At 30.3% G+C, this 15866-nt stretch overlaps 1 protein-coding gene across 2 annotated transcripts in view; it reads right to left on the bottom strand.

The window, feature by feature from the left end:
- NCAM2 (neural cell adhesion molecule 2) overlaps window positions 1-15866 on the bottom strand; it is a 430164-nt gene that overhangs the window by 21754 nt on the left and 392544 nt on the right. The window contains exons 15-16 of one of the 2 annotated variants that reach the window (XM_031458159.2): window positions 14514-14694; window positions 7842-8311 (exon numbers count right to left, since the gene is read on the bottom strand). In XM_031458159.2, the coding sequence (XP_031314019.1) occupies window positions 8205-8311; window positions 14514-14694 (288 nt within the window). In that variant the 3' untranslated portion in view covers window positions 7842-8204. Of the gene's footprint in view, window positions 1-7841; window positions 8312-14513; window positions 14695-15866 lie in introns of those variants that run through there. The other variant, XM_010977397.3, reaches the window with a different exon arrangement.

The raw sequence follows: 15866 nt of genomic DNA, 5'->3' as shown, positions 1-15866 counted from the left end.
AGGCAAGTCAAATATTTTCAGCTTCCTGTTTTTGTATGAGAAAACTCAGTATGAACTATACTAGACTCTACGGTAGAGAAATATTTCCATTTCCTTAAATAAACTTTCCTTCATATCTGAGCCATTTGGTGGTACGGTAAGTCTCAGGATAGTATATGAAAGCCTCATAATTTTTGTTTTCCACCTATAGCACCAAGAAACAGAGTATTTTTCTTGTCATTTTTAAAGTCCATCAGAGAGTTTTACATTTAATCGTCCATGAAACATACATATCTAATTCAGCCTTTGAGAAATTATATAGAAACAATAGCAATTTGAAGTTTGTCATTCAGAGATTCTTTAAAACAGAAATGCTAGTTTGAAGAGAGAAGTTTTATTTTTGTTTCAACCATATTTAAACAGAAACAGGCTAAATTTTTAAACAATTCAGTATTTCTTTTTGTAATAATTAATGAGAAATCAGCAGAGAAGTATACAGCCACTGTATAAATTGTGTATTGAAGATGTTTGTTTTGATTTCTTAAAATGTTAAGAAGAGATGCTGAAATGGAAATATCTATTTTAGTTTTTACTAGACAGTAATCATTTTATATTAATAGAATATGACCTATTTCTAACAAAAATGTAAATAGGTTATTTTATAAAATATTTTTAGAAAATATGTAAAAATCAGAGTGATAAAATTTAACTTGATAGTCTTTTAAGACTATAAACTCAATGTGATTTTATTACACTGACTGTGGAAGCGCAGCTATATGTACAAGTTGAAATGAGAAAGATAACAGCTGCCTAAGAGAAGTACCACGATTACTGAAAGGAATGGTAGTTGGTAAATGAACAGACTTTCCTTTGCCACAAAGTTTTTCCTATAGTCCAGAGAAGAGGAAATCAAAGGAACTAGGTCAAAGATAGAAGACTGTGTAAGTTACAGACTAGAGATTTAGTTATGCCATCTTTGTAAACTGATAAAACAAACATGAAGAAAACTGAGAGTGTACGATGCTCAACTTTGTCAATGACTAGTCATACTTCTCTGAGCCTCAATTTGTTGATATAATAAAATAATGGCATTTAATTAGAACATTAGGGTAAATTTCCTCAAATCTCTTTAGTTTCTTAACAGTAGCCTCTCAAAATAAGTTAATATAAAGTTAAAAATGTAATATAAATTTACTGCGATAGTCACTATGAAAGTGTCCAAAAATACCACATATTTCCCACTGATATCATCTCATTCTTAAGGGGTTTCAGGAAAAATAAAAACAAGGACAATAACAAAGAAAAACAGCTGAATTTTCTCTCTCTCAATATATAAAACTTCTATAACTACTGTATCGATTGAAAGAAGTTCAAATATTATAACAGTGTATAGATATCATTAAAATTTTACTTTGAAATGTATTCAAACATGTTTTAATGGGTACTATATATATAAAGATATGCATTTGGGAGTGAGCTGTTCTGGAGTAAGAAAGATTAAGTGTGCCTTAAAATAATGCAAATTTTGAAAATGAGTATATTTTCTCTGTTGTAGTTTCTACACTATTTCATTTTTATCTGGCAATGCAACACTTGGCTGTGTTTGTAGAAGAGAAATATATATTGATGTCTAAACCAGAGTTGTTTTTTTCACTTTATAAAAACTAATTGAATAATTTACATGTTAAAGAATTATCATTTAAACTCACGTTCAGTGCTAAAACAAACAAAAAGTGATATAAAGTTTTATGAAGAGTCTGTGACGTTTTACTACGTAAATTACTCAACCTCTTTAGGTCTCACTGTTCTCATCCAGAATTTGGGAGAAATGATATTTACTTCAGAATAAATAAAATATTGCACTCAAGGCCTTCCATACAGTGTGTAACACAGTGGTATGTCAAAAAAATAGAAGTTGCTCTGTTTCTGCATTATTGTTACTATCTGTAAACTTCCAAAGCCATTGTTGTTTCATGCTTTGGCTGTGCATGAACCAAGAACCTTAATGATTTTCTACAACTTTATTCCATGATGTTCATACTTAATTATAGTAATATATTAATCAAAGGAACTGGAGAAAAATCATTTTAAGCATTTATGTCTGTTTTTATAAACTTTTGCTGGCAATACAGACTTTTCTTCTATCATTACATTACTTAAATTATTAACTATATTAATGTGCTTTATTAATATGATATCATTGGACTATTTTTGCTTCTCACTGGTAGTAGAAGCTTCTAAGAAGACCCTAGAACTAGTTTATTATGAAAGTAACAGTATTTGGTGTTGTTTCTAAATTCTTTTTACAATATGAGTCTGCTGATGATGTGTCATTGACAGCAAAAGAGAAATCACTCAGTGATCATATGTTTATTATACAGAGATATTGAATTTGATCGAGTTAGAAATGAAAACACACAACAAAGACAAAAGGTTTGTACCAGTAATAAAGAAAACACGTATAACAAAGCTTTTCCTCAGTTTTCTTTATTACAACAATGGAGACACAGAGATACAGAAAATAAAATGACATTTAATATACTATGAAACTCATGCATCGGATTACACACAGTGCTGGATATTATGTCAGGGGTTTTAAATAAGAGATGATACCAAGGACAATACATTTATAACGTACATTTTATTTCAAGAAAATAAGCTATGATGAAAACAGATGCAATTAAAATGATCAGAAATAGTCACTTTAAAACAGAACTGTTATACATAAAATCAACGTAAGAATGAGATAAAAATATTCTTGAAAGAAGTTCATGAATTGTGGATGTTATTTAAAATAGTAGTTTTTAGTTGCTTGCTCTTAGAAAAAAAGGATTTGCTAGAGATTTATTTCATAGTGCCCATTTAGTACATATACTAAATAAAATAAATATGGTGTAATTTTAAAAAAATTATGCTACCTCAATATAATGCAATGTTTGCAATATGTAACTATATTTCTATTAAAATGGAATGAGAAAGAATAACTGAATTTAACTTGAACATAAAAAATTAAATTTTGCAACATACTAGGCTATACAACCAGTATTAGATTAGTTCACACTTAAAATAAAATTTAATTCCACTTGAATGAACGTTATCTTTAAAAAGTTGATCAAATAATAGTCTACCAACAAAGACATGGGGCCATCAGTTGCAGTTCAGATCACCACAGATAAACTAATAGGACTCCTGAACATATTTGCTTTCCTTGGCTATTTTTTTTCAATTTCACTAAATAGTAGCTAAAAATTGATGTTACAGAATAATCCACTCTTTCTGTAACATTTAGATACAGACATTTTAGGCTTCCACTTAGTTAAAAGCCATGAGGGAGGGTCCGGATTACTACCAGAGATCTTGATCTGGCTGATAATCTTAGGTAAGATAAGGAAACCAAGGGTATTTGAAAAATACAGCATTGATGTAAATTCCCATTCTGTGTTATTTCAGAATGATTAAAGTAAATTTAAACTTACTGAATCTTTGCATAAATATTGAGATGCTGCTTACTTTAATAATCTTTATGTAGTATATCACTTTTAAGTACCATTAAAGTAAAAAAGACACAACTTTATATTTAAAAGTTAAAAGTGTTAACTTTAGAAAAAATACTCTAGTTTAGATAATAACTTGGAAGTGAATATATTAATTAGATGTTAAAAAGTTTTTTTTTTTTCATTTACTTAAGACCTAAAATTTACTCTGCTAGTATATTCTGAATTCTAAGGTTTACTATCAAGCAATAATAATGATTAAATAATACTCTTTTTTAATGACATAATCAGCTGATTTAGATATAGGCTTTTTACTAATTTCAATTTACATTAAAATTACTTCAGTGGCTACTTGTTGAATATTTGTATCTCCAATCATTTTAAATACATAAATTAAGCTCCCCATTCAATGCATTAGCCTTAGTTGAAAGTTTCATGACACATATCTATACTACAAATTCTGAGATTTTAAACCTTAACAGTGATTAACATAAAAAGAAGAGATACTTCCAGAAATTGAGAGGGAGGAAGGAAGGGAGAGATAGTGGGAAGGGGGAAACGAGGAGGGTGGGAGGGCGGGAGGGAGAGACAGAATATTAGAAAGAATTAGAAGGAAGAATGGAAGGAAAGAAAGCAACTAAGAAAAAGCCTAATTAATCTGCACTTACTCAAAGGTGGCTTCAAGGATATTACATTATGCCTCACAGATCTGAACCATAATAAAATACACAAAATGACACATTCCTATATGAAATTTGTGATACTGTATCTTTATTCACTGAGTGGAATCATAATATATAAGGGCAAAAAACTTATACATGATAATATTCAATTTAGGGAGTATCATAACAGATTACTTATTTAAAGCTCTTAATACTGCTAATATCATAACCAAAAAACAAACAGGCAAAAATCTTCAGATAACTGCACATATCTAGATGTATTTCTTAATTAACTACTACAAACTAAAAATATTATACATAATATTAGCTATTCTTGAAAGCTAGACCCAAACATACTTAACTATTGTATTGATAAATATCCATCTGGAATTACTAAAATAATTTGTAATTAAAATTTTTTTATTTCTTTATTCTTAGTGTAGATACACCATATTAATGAATAATATATCTGAAAGTACTTATCCAGATCCAAAAGCACATGGCCTAATTTTCTCTTGCACCTATATTTTGTTGCTTACAAATGAATAATCAGACCAACTAATCAGACTTAAAAATATTGCGGAATTTTCCTTATTTTAGTTTTGTATAATTAATATAATTAATCAATAAGAACTCTTAATATAGAAAATATTTGAATTGTATAATTATTTCCAAGTTGACCCGAACTGTCCATGAACTACTATGCGTACTTGTAATTTTAACTATTTATTTTAAAAGAACTGCTGAATACTTAAAAGTCAAAATTATCTGCAATAAAATTATCTGTTGGAACAAATACTTGTTTTATATATAACTGACTTATACATACAAAATGTTAATCCAATGCCTGGAATTTATTTATTTGCTTATTTAAAATGGTTAAACACTTGAGATACTTGAGGCTAACAAAAAATAGGAAAAAAATTAAGAAAAATGAAATAAGTCATTAAACATTTCAGTCTTGCTCATGTCTACCAGCAATGAATGCATGTGCACATAAATAATGCTTTTGGAAAGAATATGGGTATAGATTTTATAAAATATACATATTCCCAATGAATAGAGTATTAGGACAGAAAGGATCAAAAATGGCAATTTACTGAAGGTTCTTGCCTGTAAGAAAAAATTTCATAGGAAAAAAGAATTTATTGCTACCTCCTCGGCATACTCTGTTAGCATATCTGAAATGTAGTCTGGTGGGCCTTATAGCTATCTGATAAATAAGTATTGAGCTTGTATTGGGGTAGGGAGACCAGTAAGACCTAACGATAAATGGAAAATAGAAGACAGACTTAGAAAAGGTTAGGAGAAGAAAAAACGAGATACACAGCTGTATATAAAAAATTAATCCTGACACTCCACATACAGATAATGGCCATTATGCATAAGCAAATCAATTTAGCTTTATAACTGGTATAATACGGTCAAAACAAACTTTTTAAATGATTTAACATTTGATGATAAGACATACACGTCGATAAACACAGAAACATACTTCTGATTATTTATAATGAATAAAATAAGACTCACCTTACACAAATTTACATTTATACATTTTAGACACTGATTTTTATTTAAAAGTCCACTGAATGAAAAAAAAGCACTGGATGATAATAGGAAGAATTTTTATGTATGGCTTACCAATAATCTCAGTTACTTAGACCTATAGACAGACACTAATTATACAAAAATGTACTGCCAGTTAGACTTCATGATTACATATAACAAGAGTAAAGTTCAAGTAATAAAAATGATAATTCAGCAACAATTACATATTATTAAGATGTTAAAAATATCTGAGAAAGTAATTTACAATCTCTAGGATCTCATTTTTCAAAATGCAGTAGTTGCATTGTTTACAGTTTGTGCTTTCCCATTTCTTACGGAAGTAAGGCAAAGCACAGAGTCTATCATTTTAAGATGTATCAGAATATTTTTTAAATGTATGCGTATCTTAGAACTGTATAATAACTGCTCATCTAAGAATGAACATGGGGCCAAATGATAGACTGCTCATTAATTTTAGGATTAATAACTTGATCGGTACTTAGATGCTTATAAAATCTAAATGAACAACTCATTAAATGTAAACACTTCTGCTAAGATATCAGAATTTTAATTTTAGGTTATTTTCTGAACTGTTCAAATGTCAGTCTCGGTATCATATAAACCAGACTGAGTGTCCTTCATATCATTGTTGGTGACCTGGTAGTTATAGAATGTAAAATTAAAAAAAAAAAATCTCTTATCTTACTAAAGACATATTCCATGTTTTCCAAGAAAGCATTTGTAGTCATGTCCTGAATCAAGATAATTTCAATATGATTTCTCATGGAAATATTTACAACTTACTGGAGAGATCTAGTCAGGTTATAATGAATGAGAAAAATTGTTCATGAACGTGTTATTGAAACTCCTTTCTTTCTCAGCACTTGCTACATATTAGTATTCAACATATCTACAAGTCTTATCCAAACTCATGGAATGTAATATGCAATCATGGAATGTAATATGCAATTATAATCAGTTCTTTATAATAAACATAACATTAGCTATTATAATTTTAAAACAGAACATTTCCAATAAATAGGTTAAATTCCTATACTGCAAGAATTGAAATTAGGAAATCCCCTTTGTCTCTGCAAGGGAGAAAGAAAAGCAGAAGTGTGTTTACTTTGTGGGTGAGTCCCTTCTGCACTCTACAGGTCTGATGCTAGCTCAGAAGAAAGACATACAGCAGTGAACAGCAGAGTTTGGAAAAGACAAATTTTAAAGAATAGACTACCAAAGGCAAGTCTACTTTTAGACCTTACATGATAGAATCCTGTAGGTATTTCTTTAAAATAAAGTCAGAGAATACTTTCATGCAACAAAACAAATTGTTTTTGATGAATGAATCTCGAAGCCCAGAACTCAGTAATTTGATTTACCATGTAAGTTATGGTCACTCATGGGAATATATGTAAATCTGACAGCTTTCTAATTGTCCTGACTGAGTAGTAAGAGTCACCTTCTAGAGTGCAGCTGGGAGTGAAAAATGCAAAACACCCTTTTCTCATTTTGTAATAAATGAAAATGTGAAAACAAAAGGCATTAATCATGCTACTCCTTCAAATCCAGCTTGCTCTGAAAGCTGGAATCTAGTAATACCTTCTCCTCTCAATTTCATCTTCTTGAAAATGGCAGCTAAAATATTTACTTCTATCTCTGATCCTTGCAAAGAAATTGACTCAGGAAAAAGTAATAAATAAATAAATATACATGTTGCTAGAACATCAATACTTGATACCATCTCAAAATAGTATCCAAATCTAGTACACAGGTGCAACTTAATAAACGTACTCAAATTTAATTTATCATTTACTTTGGTACAATTGCATTAAGATATTTTCACTTCATTAAAAAAATGTCTGGACTTTCAAAAATTGGTGGTCAAACTGAAGAAAATTAACTCTGCTTCACTTTTACTCCTTATGACATTTTAGGTCAATAAAAGGAAAATAAGGCAGCAAAACAGGAATCACATCTAACATAATAAAAATTATCAGGTTTATGTCTCATGTAAATGGTAAACACCATGAAATATGATAAATATTTATAAAGTTGAAACTTATATTTAAAAGAGTAACAATTAAAACCAATATAAAAGATCCACAATTCAACATAATAAAATTTCTATTTATGCAACGTATGTCCATGAACATTGAGTTGTATTTGCAAAATAATCAAAGAAAAGATTAGATGTAGCAAATAGTTAAGTTCCAAGTAAAAGTGACATGATATTTAAGGTTAACTTTAAGAAACTGAAGAAAACTTTAGAATGAAGCAAGTTATGCTGTGAACTGGTACCTGAAAGAAACAATCCTGGTTCAGTTTTCTTCAGTGTTTTTCTGACAAATTATCTACTTTAAAGGTTAACAATTTGGGGAAGGGAAAAGAGGCTAACTGTTGACGGGTGAGGATACATGCATAATTAGTTGAACCTTAAAAAATATTTTATTATAATTTTAGATTAGCCTTGTAAACTTGCAGATGATAAAAGGGAATACCATAAGATATAGCAACGACATTAAAACATGCAAGACACACTTATGGCTAGAATGAAAGAAAACCCAGCAGCATTCAGCTGCCATGACTGGCTTCCATTTTCGCCTTTATTTGCTTCACAGCATTTATCTGTATGATGAAAATTGTTTTTGAAAGTAGAATAAGAACAAAACAATTAAGAAAAAAAGCAGAGTTATAAACATGAAAATAAAGGAAAAGAGAATAGTGACAGTAGGAAAGAAAAAAAAAGAGAAAATAATTAATACAAGATTTACACAAAGCCATTACCTACAAAAAATTACTTTAATACAGGACAAAGAATAAAAAAATCTAGTATAAAGCATTTCTAAATAGCTGTCACATGTTAAAAACATAACTGAGGCTCAATATAATAGTGTTTATTTCAATAACTCAGACATTTAGTTCTATCACTGATTCCTTTAATGTGAACATCTTAAATATTTTTTATTGAAGATAAAACTTATTAGAGAAAGGTCATCAACCATTCTACCGGGCTACTGGTAAATTCACACTGCTACTTAAATATGAGTTCATCATATTCTGCAATGTTTACTGATAGCCTTTTTTTTTTCCACCATATTTTCTTAGAACGTATTTAATAAAAGTAGTTTTACTTTTAATAATGAATGAGGTACCAAGACATATAAGTGAAAATTTTAAGTTCACACGATAAAAATTTGCAATAAGAAGAAAAGAGCATTAATTCAACTGGCTGTGGGCACACTCTAGACATATGTTATTGTTACTCATTTAAAATAATTTTGAGAACCAAAGATCATGAAAATAAATTTATTGAATTACTTTGGCATTATGTGCTAAGCCAAATACATATTGTTCTGCATGTATTATTGATATTTAGATTTGACTGAGATTTCCAGATGGTTAAACTGAAGTTCTTCCCAATTAATTGAACTTCAGTTTCACCATTGTTTTGAAATTTCTTTAATTTATATTCCAAAAACAATCATAAATTTAAATTTAAGAAAACATTTTAGTACTTGCCATGTACTTGAATGTTTTGTTTTCTGTTCATGTTGAGTTACTCAGAGATGAAAGGGTATACTAGTTTTGTTGAAACTAGAAGTGAATGTCATCAAAATAATTTTACTATAAAGTTCACTTTAAGTATAATAAAAAGTCCATGAAAATACAAATTAATTAAAAAATTTTTAGCAATATGTTTATTAGTGGCAACTCATGTCATTTCTTTGTTAGCCTGTTAAACTTGAAGAACTCTCATGGATGTAGTACATGCTCGATTTCAGCTGGTAGAATTATTTTACCATTGGATCTTTAGAATATATGAATGGAATTATTTGTCACCAAATTATATTGAGAGTAAATGTTAAAATTAGACATATCTTCAATTCATAGTAACAAAAGAAGAAAAAGGAGCAATTACTTTAAGATAATAAGTGTTATTTCTTTTTTTTTTTGGTTAAAACAATCAATACTAAATACATTGTAAGCCAAAAGAAATGGTGAAAAAATTTTTTCAAAATAAGTTTATCTCCAAAAAATTTTAAAGCATTAGATTATATTCATTCCACCATGTTAATAATATTTTAGTTATTAAAATTACAAAGTAAGTCAGTAAATATAATTTTATCAGCCTCTAGTTCTATAGGTGATTTTGTAATCATTTTTATAAGACTTAGTCATCACTAGTCAATATTTTCATTGTTTATAAAATAAAGTGAGGTGGAATTATGCTGTATGAATATTACAAAAGGGATCATGATTGTGATTTTGCACACTCTATTTCTATGCGAATCAAGAAACACATCTTTCAAAATAAACATGTCTCTAAATAAGTGAAAATGAGAAAACATTATTCATCACAAAATACTTTTTAAACCAGAATCATAACCTATGGAGAAATGTGGTATCCACTATGATGTATACATAGAAAAGCCATTATTATCAATAGAATATATTATATATGAATTTAAGGTGAGTCTATTGTTAAAAATAGCTCCCTTGTCCAACAAATAAATGTATTCTAGATTTAGTCTGTTGCTTACAAAGGTTAAATATATCTTAATGCACACAATTAATGGAATTTTTAATTCAAAGTCTGTAAACTTTATTTGGACAGTCTACAATGAATGCTATTTAAAAAAATACAAACTAAATTAACTTTTAAACTCCTTATCTTCTCCAAAGACTTAAGGTTTGCTCATTTGTTACATATAACTAATCTGAAGCCTAAGTTTGAATTTATAATATTTATTTTAAAATGGAGTGAGAAATTATATAATTACATGAGTAAGTATAATGAAAGCATGTGAAAAATATCATTTTTTCTTATTTTGCTGATTCATAATTTTAACTCCTTAGGAAATTGTGAGTTTAAAGGCTCCCAAATTCACCATCAACCATCACAGCCTTTAAAATTGCCCCCAGGAAATTTTCTAGAGCTAAATCAAGTAATTCTTGATCTATAATGGTGTGTCTTTGATCTGGCTTTCCATGAGACTTTACCAGTCTGTGGATTTAGTCACAGTAAATTGGACATTATTTTGTGACTTTTTATAGATAAAATGAATATTTTATTTTTTCCCCCTTTCCCAGTGAGCTGCTCTGGTTTTGTATTAGCATAGTTCAGAGGGGATGAATTCTATCTCCTATCTTCTCAGATAGCTTCATTTGTACATCTGTGTGTCTGACTTTTCCTTGACTGCTTGATCCATTTCATCAGCTGTGAAACACGCTCTAGCCCTTTTCATCATAAAAGTCCTTCTAAAACTGACTTTTTTTTTCCTGTGCTAACCTTCATAGCAAAGTTTCTTGAAAGCACTAAATTAACATGGAGTCTAAACCTGCTAACCTCCCATACAATTCTCAGCCCATTCCTAACTAATTTCTCGTTCATCCACTTCAGCAAAGCTGTATGTAATTAGTACACTTCACGTCTCTTTCAATTGGGTTTGTTGACCTCTCAGCAGCATCAGAAGGGTCAAACATGATTTACGCCTTGGCTTCTGGAAATATGACTGTCTCTTAACTCCCAAGATACTGCAGTCTTGTATTTTTCCAGGAATTGAAAAATATCTTAGTCTCACCAAGGGTAGTGGTATGGTTTCATCTTTCTCTATACAATTACATTTTCTTGGGATGCAGTTCTTAACCCTCTACTCTTCAGTAAATCAAGAACCGCCTACCCCTTGAACATTGATGCTGCACCAGTTGCCCTTCTAGGTACTGGGGAACATCTGTGAGTATCACAGACATCAACTTCCTTTCATAGAGCTTAGGTGTTACTCATTGCGTGGTTTTATTCTCACCCAGGCTTTAAATACCAGTCACTTGTTAAGGCTGACAACATCATAATATATGTTTCCAAGCCATGGTTGTCTTAGCTACATACACACATATCTAACATCTATTTGACATTTCAAACTTAACAAATACCAAACTGATCTTACATTTAATCCTTATTCTTCAAACTCTGCTTTGTTTATAAGATTCTGTAGAATCCTGAGAAATGATATCAATAGTGTTCCAGTTGCCCAAGCAAGAAACTCAAAAGTCATCAATATCTACTGAATCCCATCTGTTACATGGGCAGGTTACTCTACATCTACAATGTGCCTAGGATTTATTCATTTCCTTTTTCAACTGTTATCACATTTTTTCAAGCATTCATGTTCATCCATCTCTTGCTTGTACTCAGGTGAGCAAAATTAGTCTATCTATAATGTCTATCTTTTCATATAACTTCCCTGCTTCAAATGATTTCTTACTACTTTTAAAATCTGTTTTAAAATTATTTACATGGTTTTGAGAAGACCTTGGATTGTATGGGTCACAGGTCCCTCTCTATCCTTACTTTTGTTGACTTACCTACAGGTTCTCTGCCAACCATGATTTTTCTAGTTCCTAAAACAGTTAAATTCCTTCTTCTCTCAGAGACTTCTTCCATATAAGACACTTTCCCTGGAAGTTTCATTCCCTACAAGCTTCTTTTAGAAAGCAACTTTCCAAGGGAATCTTTTCGTTACCCCCAAATACCCCCATTAGTTAGGTACACTTGCCAGAGGCGGCACACTGCACCAGCACAACTCTTCGTTTTAATTACTTGGTGGTTATTCTAACTCTTGTTTAATATCTATCTTCCCTACTAGATTGTACAATCTTGGAGTGCTGGAACCAGCTCTGCATTTTTCACAGATAATTCCTCTGTACTCATCACAGTGCTTGTCACAAAGCCAGATCCCAATAAATAACTGGAATGAATGAATAAATCAATAAATCTTAACATTGCAAAACCAGAAGAAACTAGCTTAGAGCTAAGGAAATACATATCAAAAGAAGTTAAACACAAGAGCAAAGCTGAAGCTATAAACCATTTTCCTTCTGGGTACTGCTCACAAGCTGACTTTCCAAAATTGATATGAAAAGTGTTTTTCATGGGAAATGTATCATGACATATTTTAGTTATTTTTGTTCCACATATATATATATTTATTTATATATTCTGTTTTTATTTATTTACCTTTTGGTCTATACTTATTATTGGTTTTATTAACAACAATTTCTTATAAAATAGCAAAGATTCTGGGAGTATAATATAAAGCAGTCTGCCTAAAATCTTTTATTTTTTTTTTTACAGTTTGGGTTTTATCTATAAAATATAACTAAAATGTTGCCTTCAGCTTTATAAAGTATTAATTTTCCTTTTGATAAACATAATTATTTCCTCCAGGTATATGAGCTAAATTAAAGATTTAAGTAGATGGAATTCTTTCTTGCAACCCTCCTTTGAAGATTCTGGCTCATATTAACAATCATTTATCATATTCCTGTTATCTGCATAGGGGATAATTACTACAGACATAATGCATTAGAATTGTAGAAGCAGTTATTGATATTTTAAGCTCACAGAAACAATGAACTTGATTGTTCATTCAACTATTCTTATTTAGGTGTATCATCTTGTAAGGGCATGGGATTTGTCATCTGATTTAAAGTAGCTCTGACCTTGAACAGATCCTTTAACCTCTCAAAACTGTGAGATGAGGATAACTCTCCCTTGTTCAACTCCGATTCAAGAATAAAATGACATAATAAGTGCAGAGGTACTTTGTAAATTTTTAAAAATTGACAGTACAAAGCAAGATATCCATATTATTTCTAGATAGTTCCAACTTCCTAATTTCAAATTATAATTGGAAGAAGTTATTAATACTAGGAATACAAAGCCATGATATCAATTACTTTCAAACCACATAACTAACAGTAATTACTTTTTAATAGAAAGATGAATTATATAAAGTTACTTTCAATTAAAAAAATGATGTATGATATAACAAAGCAGTAATAATGAGATTAATTTCAATTTGAAATTACAAGAGGGTTAAATAGCAAGACTGAGCTGACAGATTTTATTTTTCCAGTCTCAAAAATACTATGGAACAACACTGATACTCTATTATAGTATGACTTAAATCAGCCATGTTTATGAATATGCAGTTCACATATCTAAATAGAGAGTATATGTGTATATATATTTATGCATGTACATACAAAATTTACCATTAAATGTTAAATATGATATGTAAAGAGCAATAAATGTTAAAATATGATCAATATGACAACTCACTAACAGAGTTAACTGACTTTGAATCAGAATACATTCTTGAATGTTCACCTTTATAGCACATATCTGAAAACAGTTTTCGAATCCCTCCTGTGGACTTTGATAGTATCACTAGTATGTAATGATGTAAGCACTATTACCTAACCAAGGTAGAAGCTCCCAGTGCGCTGTGACTAACGATGAATGTCCTGCGACACTATGAGCTTCTTTGGAACTCTAGTCATAGTTCTTTCTCGGGCTATGTCCGTGGCTACTTCTGCCTCATTATGTGATAGACTGAATCTTTCCAAGCAGCTTGTTTGGTCAAGCATAATGGGCTCACCATTATCTTTGGCCATGTCTTCCCAAAAGTGAAGGACTAGACTTGGTGTGTTTGGCAGAGAAGTTGTCTTCTTTGCTAAGGGTTTTTTCTGGTCTCAACAAAACTTTTCTATGTTGGTTTTCACTCTTACCCCTCAATCCCCTCTCTGCTCATCCTCTCCCCACCATTTCCACCACTAAAGCTGTCAAAGTGCACTTACAAATGAACCAATCTTCCATGGCAAGACAGACTGAGAAATTTTGATACATAAATAATCATGAGCAGACCCTAGAATTTATGCTTGCTTCTGTAAAATTATGTTTTCAATATTAAGAAAAAATTCAGAGAGGCTATAAAAGATAACACGATATTTATTTTCGGCTTGATAAGGCATACGGTTGGCTTACCTTTAATAATGTTGGGCTTTGGTGGCATGCTGAACTCATAGACAGTTGGTTCTGAATATCCCAATCTATTGGCAGCTGTAATTTGAACTTCATACCCCATTGTCCACTGTAGATGCTCCAAAATAATGTGGTCTTTATTTCCCTGAACTTTTTTCTCTAGCCACTGGTCTTCTTTATCTTTCTATAAAGGAAATACAAATATATTTTGTAAATACACAGGCACTAAAGTTGTGATCTTTTAAAAAAATATTTCATCTACCTTGAAATGGAACAGGTGGTTTTATTAAATCAAAGAAAGATATTTTCTCATCCACAGGGATAAGTGAAGTTATATATAGATGAAGTCCTTTCTAAGATTTTTCACATAAAAATTACAATGGTTTTTAAATTAGCTAAAGAGTGGTAATTTCATAATTAATCCTTGATGAGTCAGCAATTGATAATTCTCCATCAGGATTTTTTTTTATTTCACAAACATCACTTTGCTGTTTAGCCACTTTGTTGATTATTAATAATCATGTGAACAGGAAAAAATTAAAATATTATATAGGAAAACCTAACATATCCATTAAAATAATTGCCAGAGACTATTGTTTAAGGTTTGGGGTAGGTGAGGGTAAAGTGTCTTGCAAACAAAATCTGGATTATTTTTATAGATTCAAATTACCACTATTCTTTTTATTATTATTATGTTTTAGACATACTGAAACACCATGGAAGAAAAAAATTATTACCTGTTAAATAGGTTATAAGCCTAAGAAATTTTAAAATGTTATCTTATCCTTGAACATTCTACACTCAAATCCTGATTCTTCTTCTAAAATAAATGTTTTAGACCACATGACATTTTAAATTACCTTTTGTTTGAAAAAAAGTAGTAAGACTGCAATTAATAGAAAAATAAATTGATATAACTTTATGGATTAAACTATCCTAAACAATGTGAACATTCAGCTGCACCATATGTTAACCATTTAAACATTTTCCTATGTTTAAATGGTAACCTCTCTGCCTTGTGTCCCTCGTCTCTACTACAGCTAGCAGCTGCCTCCATTAGCTTTCATGAGGGATGAGTGAGGAAAATTGAGTACACTGTATATTCCAGGGCATTAAGAATCATAACCACTTAGCAAAGACAGCTATTACTAAGGAGAAACTATTTCTACAATAACTATACAGAAATGAAATGATATTTTCTCTGAAATCACATATCAAATAATAATCCATCACTGCAACTGCAAATCTCAATTTCCCAGAGGTGTAATTCTAAGTAAATTGTAACCAGGCCATAATGATAGATAGACAGATCAATAGATAGATGGATCAATCTTTTTAATCTCAGAACTCAGCCCA

This window comes from Camelus dromedarius, chromosome 2, assembly GCF_036321535.1.
Source record: "Camelus dromedarius isolate mCamDro1 chromosome 2, mCamDro1.pat, whole genome shotgun sequence".
Taxonomy (NCBI): Eukaryota; Metazoa; Chordata; class Mammalia; order Artiodactyla; family Camelidae; genus Camelus; species Camelus dromedarius.
This window is presented reverse-complemented; position numbering and strand designations above follow the sequence as displayed.